The sequence below is a fragment of the Gavialis gangeticus genome, unplaced genomic scaffold (genome assembly GCF_001723915.1).
Source record: "Gavialis gangeticus isolate Ggan-Ray unplaced genomic scaffold, GavGan_comp1, whole genome shotgun sequence".
NCBI lineage: Eukaryota > Metazoa > Chordata > Crocodylia > Gavialidae > Gavialis > Gavialis gangeticus.
Genome location: NW_017729009.1, coordinates 5,716,949 through 5,725,129, shown reverse-complemented (window position 1 = coordinate 5,725,129; position 8,181 = coordinate 5,716,949). Strand labels below are relative to the sequence as shown.

The window sequence follows — 8,181 nt, the reverse complement described above, 5'->3', positions numbered from 1 at the left end:
AAAGCACTGCCCATTGTCGCTTTTTTTATTTTTTAAAGGAAGCACCTATAACCCTACAGATTTTTCTTTTTAAATGATACAGCAACATTTTATTTTCTTAGGCAATCAGAACAATACATCTTCAGAGCTACAGTCCAGCCTACATTGTAGACTGGCTTTGCGTCCTCTGTAAAATGCAAAGCCAGTATAAGCCCCACTGCTGCGCAGCATAGAAATGAAAATAAAGGAGATCTATGGCAGGCATAGAGAGAGACTTGCAGAACAAAAAAGTGGGAGGGAAGTCTGCACCCCTTGCAGCGCTAATGGATCTGGTCTTGCTCTGAGTGACACAGCAGTGACCTCAGTACCTCCTCCCAGTTAGTTATTCCTCTACCTGCAGCTCTTGCCATCAGGGGGATTGTTTGGCCCCAGATCTGTAATTTATGTCTTTTCCTCTTTGTTCCCATAATAATAGTTTAAAATTACAGAGCAGAGCAGAGAACCAGCTTCCAAACCAGCTAAGCTAGTTTGTTTGATAGCCCACTGTTGTGAAATGATTACAGGAAATACTCGTAACTGAACTTAACAAGTGTGGGTGACTCTGCTCCAAAAATGATAACGATGAAGTGCCACCATCCGTGTGCCAGGCCTTGTCTATATTCCATAGTATGTGTATACAAGAAGAGCTGTACTGCGACCATGGGCATAGCTGGAATTTGTCTAAACTAGCAGTTGTCTATAGGGTGCTCTTACAGAAGCTACAAAGTGCTTCTTGATAACACTGTAACACTTGCAGTTTACACAAAGTGCTTAAAGTTATAGAGCTCAGTGCCTCTATGCACTGACAGAGGCCAGGTGGCAGGGGCTGCTGTTGCCTGCTTTGTAAACCAGCCAGAAGCCCCTGGGCAGCTGTCAGTGTGGGTGGGGGGACTCTGGGGGGTTCTCTGCCCCAGAGCCAGTGCCACAGGGCACCAGGGGTCCTTTCCCTAGGGGTGGATCCAGCCAGGGCCCACCTTAATTGCTGGCTCAATTGCCCCCCGCCCACACAGAGGCAGCCAGCATGGGTGGAGGGACTGAGTCTCCTTGAGCTCTCTGCCTCCTCCCTGTGGCAGACCAGGGGGATGACACATAACTCTCATAGGGAGCTGTATAGAAGTTTCCTAAAGAGCTCTCATTTAGAGCACTTTCATTTACTACCTGATTTAATGAGGGCTAATTTTTCACACATGGCCATTTTAAAAGTGCTCTGCTGCTGTGCACGTTTGATATGCCACAGCTGTAGGGCACTTTCAGGGGCCAGGTCGCATGAAACATGTCACTTCTGCTTGACCCCCTATGTGGTCAGGTGTGAGAACCTCAGCCTCAGCCTGCTTCTAAATAAATCCTAGAAAAAGAGTTGTCTATATAAATAGGAAGTGAGGGTGTCAATAGGAAGTCAGGGTGCTCAGTACTTCATGAGATCAGACTGTTTCTATTAGCTTGGCCTATAATAGGCCTATTAGCATATCGTAGGTAGGGGTCTACCCAACTTGAGGAGGCCAGTTGATTTCATGGGAAAATCGCAGAGCCGGCCACCATTTTCGTGAGCATATCACGATGGCTCCCTCCACGTTTCTGATTGGCTGAAGGGCCCCAGTGGCCCTGCCCCTCACTGCTGATTGTTGAAAGGGGGCAGGACCACATGACAGGCAGTCCTCCCAGCCAATCAGGGGTGAGGGCAGAGGAAGCAGCCATCTTGGGCTGTCCTTTGTGCAGGTAGCCCTCCCTTCCCTCTACTCCCATGGTGGATTATGCAGCTGGGCCACAGCATTGTGAGGGGAGCCAGCATTTGATTTTCAATAATTCCCCCCTCCCAGATTTCACAGACCTTGCCCACTTATGTGGACAATGCCGTATTTTACGTTTTCCTCAAAATTATGATTTCAGTAGGTCCCTAATCATAGGCCTATTAGCTTGGCCTATGATTTTAACTTGATTACAGAACTTGTAAAAGGGGGTTCAAATAGATGTTTGTCACCCGTGGAAACAAACACATTCTTTGAAATTTTCAAGTCAAATTGTTTTTCATTCCAGTAAAAATATTAAGAGTAAAAAATAAGAGCTGCATCAATGGTTTATTGTATTATACATGAAAATGATAAGTGAAATAAATAAATAAAATGGGGGGGAATAAATAAGTTTTAAAAGAAATAAACATAAGATTTTAAATACATAAATAATTAAATGAATATGCTGGGGAAAATAAGGCTATAAATGTTTTCTCCTAAGTATTTTGAAAACTCTGGAAGACGATTTTGGTCAGGAGAATACAAAATATTTTAGTTTACCAAATGAAGCAAATTAAAAGATTCTTTTGCTTTTGTGTATGTTCGTGCATGTATGTGCTTGTATGTGTGTGTGCTTGTATGTATCCATGCATTTGGATGGAGATGCATTTGTGTATAAACTCTGCCTGCACTTGTATGAAAACTTTGAGTTCATTTTTAATGATACTTGCACATTTAAAACATGTAGATACAAGTGCATTTTTTTTCTTAAGTGTTAGAGCATCCTGTGTAGGCTGCCTAGCTGAGACCAACAGGCTTGAGGCCAAAATAAGAGGTGGAAGAACAACAGGGTAGATTTCTTTTATCATTTAAGCCTTCAGAGTGTTATTAAAAAGCTGTTACTGAAACAGTGTAAATATTTGCTAAGCAAAGTCCCACCACATGATGCACAAGTAAGCTGTATGGAATGTATTAATAAAATAAAAAAGATTTGGAAGAGAAACAAATGTTATGGATGGGAAAACAAGGACAAAATGGACTTGAGGCAACTCCAAGGGCAATAATCTAATTATTTACATGGAGTGAACTGAATCTCTTGTATAGACCGTGTGTCATGAAGAACACAACACACAACCCTGGTAGAGTAATGGATTTCAGTGTGCGTGGTGCAAATTCAGCTCTAGGTGTTGGGATGCTATAACAAATTAAGTGGTTGTCTCCACTCTTCCAGTTCAAACATCTTCTGCGAAAGATAAATGAGTCATATCATGTCATACCTCTGAACCCTCTCTTCATCTTCCACTGCCACACGAGACATAAAGCTTGTGGATGTGGGGATACTAGTGTGTAGTGAGGTAGGGTGTGAATTTACAGTGCACTTCACTAACTCCCTGCGTGGACACTAACTCTGCTGAGGAGCAGGGCATATTAGTGTGGCCACAGTGCTGCACTAATGACATTATGCTAGTCTTGGTTCTAGAGTTAGCACATGCAGAGCTAGTGTGGGGTGTCTCTTGTGCCATATAGTGATATTATAGAAGGAGACAGCATACCACCCTCTGCTGTTTTTAAGTAAAAATGGCTGTGGCTTGGGTTGGCAGCATGTCAGGTGTGCTTCAATAGGGATCAGGCTCTTTGGAGGAGGTTCAGAGACATCTAGTGTGAGGATCTCAGACAGAGGCATGATTTAGATGCTGAGGCATGTTATAGGTGCTGAAGTGCTCAGCTCAGACAAAACAACAACACTTCTGGCCATTTGCAATAGCAGAACTTTAGGACTTTACTAAGTAAATGAGAGTTTGGACAAGCTGATATTAGACAAGGTAGAAAACAAACATTTGTGTAACTTCGGCTGTGCTTATTAATCCTGATACCATCTTTCCCAGTAGGAAGGAGGGTCATATCTAACTTAGACCCTAATGCTGAAGTCAACTGATCACAGTCAGACAGATGTGATGGCAGAGATTTCCATTGACTTCAGTGTTGCTCCGTGTGCTCTAAAGGCCTGTATACTACCAGGGGATCTTTGTGTGGTACATACAGGGCACCCCATGCCAGTACCGCATACTACCGCTGACAGGCCAGATTGTCATCAATTCAAGAACGATCTCTACCGCGGGGCTTGAGTCCAATCCTTGAGCCAGCTGTGTCTGTCGGGGGGGGGGGACCGACTACTGCAGGCCTGGCTGCTAAGCTGCTGTGTTACCAGTTACCAATCAATCAAGATTCACTCAGGGACCAGCTCAATACACAGTTGCTAGCTAATGTAACCAGTTAATTAGCAACAATTAACACCTACAAAACCACAGACAGACTAAGGAGAGGAAATAATCAATACAGACAATCAACTGGCCCAAGACAGAGACAGACAGTTGCACAAGCACCCATGTCACTAGTTTTGTCTGTCCGCAGCTAGGGGTGCAGGGCCCCAGAACCCCTGCACTGATCTCCTCGACAGCTGGCAGGCTTCGCGGCCGCAACGGGCCACCATCCTTGCGGCTTTCACCCTCTTGTGCCTTAACACACACAGTGTCACCCATGTCACGAGTTTTGCTTGTGCGCAGCTAGAGGGGCAGTTTCCCCCAACCCCCTGTACCTATCTCCTTGAAACTTGGCAGGCTTCATGGCCTAAGCAGGGGCCACCACCCCTGCAGTTTTCAGCCCGCTGCACCTTAACATACACAGTGTCATCTGTCACGAGTTTTGCGTCTCAGCAACTTGAGGTGCAGTCCCCCCCAAAACCCTGCACCGATCTTCTTGAAACTTGGCATGCTTTGTGGCCTCACCAGAGGCTACCACCCCTGCAGTTTTTACCTGCCTGTGATGTCACACGTAGATGTGACATGAGTTTTGCTTTCAAGAATTTGGGGTGCAGTTCCCCCCAAACCCTTGCACTGATCTTGAAACTTGGCAGGCTTCAAGCTCACAGAAGAGGCTACCACTCCTGTAAGTTTCATCCAAATCAGACAAAAAACAACAAAGTTATAGATATTTCATTGATTCCCCATTATACCCTATGGCTGGATCTCCAAGGCAGCTCCAAAGCTTCGGAGCCGCTTCGGCCGGATCGAGGCGGAAACCCAGTCGGAGCTCCGGACTGGGCCGCAGCCATCCCAAGTGGCCGGATCCAAGGCCAGATGGAATTGCTGCGACTCGCACAGGCCTGATGCCCAAGCCCAGGGCTCCAGCATTTCTCCGGAGTGGGGGAGGCGCTCAGTCAGGGCCTCGGGACTGCGCTGGGAGACTTGGGCACAGCAGCAACTTTGGCAGCCGGGTTTTGGCATTTGAGAGCTGGGCCATGGTGCAGCCTAGTGGGCCCCTTGGCTGCTGCTCCATGCTCTGCAGTGGCTGCAGCCAGAGGAAAATGCAGTGGCTGGCAGAGGAGGCCGACCTGACACTTCTCTCTGGGGCAGGCAGCGGGAGCCACCGGCCACCCCTTGTTAGTCATGTGTGACCCGGCGAGCACGGGGAGGGGGCTTCCAAATAAAAATGATTTGGAAGAGAAACTAGGAGAAAATGGACTTGAGGCACCTCCAAAGGCAGCAATCTAATGACTGAGGTGGAGTGAACTGGATCTCCTGTACAGGCTGCGTCTCACGATGAGGAACATAACACACACCCTGGCAGAGTCGTGATGGGTGTCAATGCCTGCGGTGCCAATTCAGGTGCAGGTGCCGGGACAGAGGATGCTATAACAAATTAACCGGTTTTCATACATTCCTGCATTGTAAGGCCGGGAGGGACGCGGGAGATCACGGCGTCCACCCCCCTGCACGGGGCAGGAAAGGTTGTCTTCGCTCCTCCCGTGCAACCACCACCTGCCACAGGTGAGCGGTCGAGCCAGGGCCACAGGGGGCGCACGAGCTCCTCGTCCCCCACCTGCGCGCTCGGTTCTTTTCGGCAGCCGAAGAGTCCCGAACGCGTCACGTGGTGCGGGGATGAGGAGCGCGCAGGCGCAGTGCGGCGGCTGCTATGGCGGAGCTGGGTGTGCCGCTGCCCGGCTCGCGGCTGGTGCAGCAGGGCGCCGAGGCGCGGCTTTACCGGGGCTGCTTCCTGGGCCGCGCCGTTGTAGCCAAGCTCCGCTTCCCCAAGCGCTACCGGCACCCAGCGCTGGAGGAGCGGCTGAGCCGGCGGCGCACGGCGCAAGAGGCGCGGTCTCTGCTGCGCTGCCGCCGGACAGGTGGGGTCCCCCTGCCGGGGCTTAGCGGTGATCCCGTCTCCGTCACCAGCCCCGCGAGGCTCCTGTCGGGCCGCGGGACCCGCTTCCACCTGGTGCGCGGCTCCCTGCCTCCTCCCCGCGGGCCTGGGGGGCCTCCCGCCGCGCAGGACGGGCCCAGCGCCAGGGCAAGGGAAGGGGTGATCCTGCAAGGATGCCCAACAAAAATCTTCATTGCAGTTGTGGCATGCTCAGATCATGCCGCTTAACCTGGTCCTTGGGCTTCGACGCGGTCAATATAAGCCCTTTTCCATCTTTGTTGCGTGCGACTGGGCAGGGTGGAAGTCACTCAGGAATTTCTGTGCCCTCAAAGGTAGCACCTCATCAATCCTTTTTATTTATTTTTCTTAAATAGGCATTTCTGCACCAGTGGTTTACTTCGTGGATTATGTCTCCAACTGTATCTACCTGGAAGATATTGTAGGCTCGATGACCGTTCGGGATTATATCATTTCTGTACAGCAGCGTGAAAAGGATGCTAGTGGCCTCTTTACCTTAGCAGAGAAGATAGGCGAGGTTTTGGCTCGGATGCACGATGAGGATCTTATACATGGGGATCTTACGACGTCCAACATACTCTTGCGGCCCCCTGCGGAGAAGCTGGACCTTGTACTGATAGACTTTGGACTGAGTTTTATATCTGGCCTACCTGAGGATAAAGGGGTTGATTTGTATGTCCTGGAGAAAGCCTTTCTTAGTACTCATCCAAACACAGAGACTCTGTTTGAAGCTCTGTTGAAGAAATACGCAGCCATGTCAAAAAAGTCAAGCCCAGTGATCAAAAAATTGGATGAAGTACGACTGAGGGGAAGAAAGAGATCCATGGTTGGATAGAAGCAAGCAGACTTTGTGGAAGGGTGGGGAAATGACTTCTCATATTCTGCAAAGGCTTGTATTCACTGTTTTGGTAACTTTCAGTCCAATAAACCAGTTTAATACAATATGACTCCTTTTGTATAGCTACCTAATGTGTGGCCAAAGTAACCAAGTCAAAAACTGGTACTGTGAATACACAGACAAACAGGTGGGAAAAGGAATGAAATGTTTCCCTTTTTAAAAGGAAAGAACCAAAGCATATGGCATTTTCTTGCTGCTTTACATAGAATAAATATAACCTTCAAAATGCTAGTGTTACCAGGCTTGAAGACTTTGGCTTTTCATTTTCAAATCAATACTCTTCCTTCAGCAAATAGTCTGTTTAAACCAGTAATAAAATGGTGCTAGGGTATTTTTGCTAAAGGTATTCCCAGTTAAGCAAAAAGTCTTTTGTGACTTCCCTTTCAGATAGTGGTCAAACAAGCAAGCAGTATCCTGTCCTATGAATCCTATTTACATTTCTGAGAACTAGGAATATATTAACAGTAATGGCCTGCCTGGATCAAAGAAGAGACTTTTTTCTAAGTCTCTAATGACATCAACCTTCTCCATTTCTAATAAATCACTGCTGTAAAGGAGCGTGGTATTTAAATCTTAGTACATAAAAAAAGATATTTCCGTCCCTTGTATAAAAAAAAAAGGCAAAAAACCCCCCATTCCTCTGCCCTTCAATGTGCAGATGAGGACTATTCTAAAAAAGGCATGAGAAGTCAGGTCATGACTTCTTACATTGTACTCTGGCTTGTAAACGTTAAATGCAGTTTTTGGGTCTTTAGAGGACCCCTTCTACCAGCTTTCTCCTGCTACAATAGCTGTAGTAGCAGTAGTGGTGGCTGTGGCTGACTTAGACAACCCCATGTTCTTTTAAACTGCTCTGTCTTCTAGCTTAGGGTTTCTCAACTGGTGGCGAAGGTCCTGTAGGTGGAACTTGGTTTGTGGTGGTGAAACTGGAGATGCCACAGCAGGACTTCTGGTTTAACTTTTGTGTGCTTCGATTGGTGGCTGGGGAACCTGCCCCACTGCTCTTCAATGCCCTTGGGGGACCCCCCTGCTTGTCAACCAATGGAACTAGGATTTTTGACCGTATGTAGGTGGGACATAAGGTGCAGAAGGTTGAGAACTGCTGCTCTGTGGTGATATTTAGGGGATGTACAGGGGGTGCACATGCACCCCATGAGAGCGCTGGTGCACCCCCTGACAGCATTCCCTGCTTAGGTGATGGGCAGGGTGGCAGGTGGGAGCACTGGTGCCCCCCTTTGAGCGCTGGCCTGGGAGTGGAGGTGCCAGGAGAAGCGCCCCGGCACTTCTGGGTTGGTGCGATCAGCCACGGCCCCCCCCCCCCCC

The 8,181-nt window shown here is 48.3% G+C and overlaps 1 protein-coding gene across 2 annotated transcripts in view; it reads left to right on the top strand.

Annotated features, from left to right (window-relative positions):
• Window positions 1–6,902, top strand: part of TP53RK (TP53 regulating kinase) — a 56,066-nt gene extending 49,164 nt beyond the window's left edge. The window contains exons 1-2 of one of the 2 annotated variants that reach the window (XM_019509854.1): window positions 5,687–5,925; window positions 6,317–6,902. In XM_019509854.1, coding sequence (XP_019365399.1) covers window positions 5,718–5,925; window positions 6,317–6,795 — 687 coding nt within the window. In that variant the 5' untranslated portion in view covers window positions 5,687–5,717 and the 3' untranslated portion in view covers window positions 6,796–6,902. Of the gene's footprint in view, window positions 1–5,686; window positions 5,926–6,316 lie in introns of those variants that run through there. The other variant, XM_019509855.1, reaches the window with a different exon arrangement.
• Window positions 6,903–8,181: the final 1,279 nt, after the last annotated feature.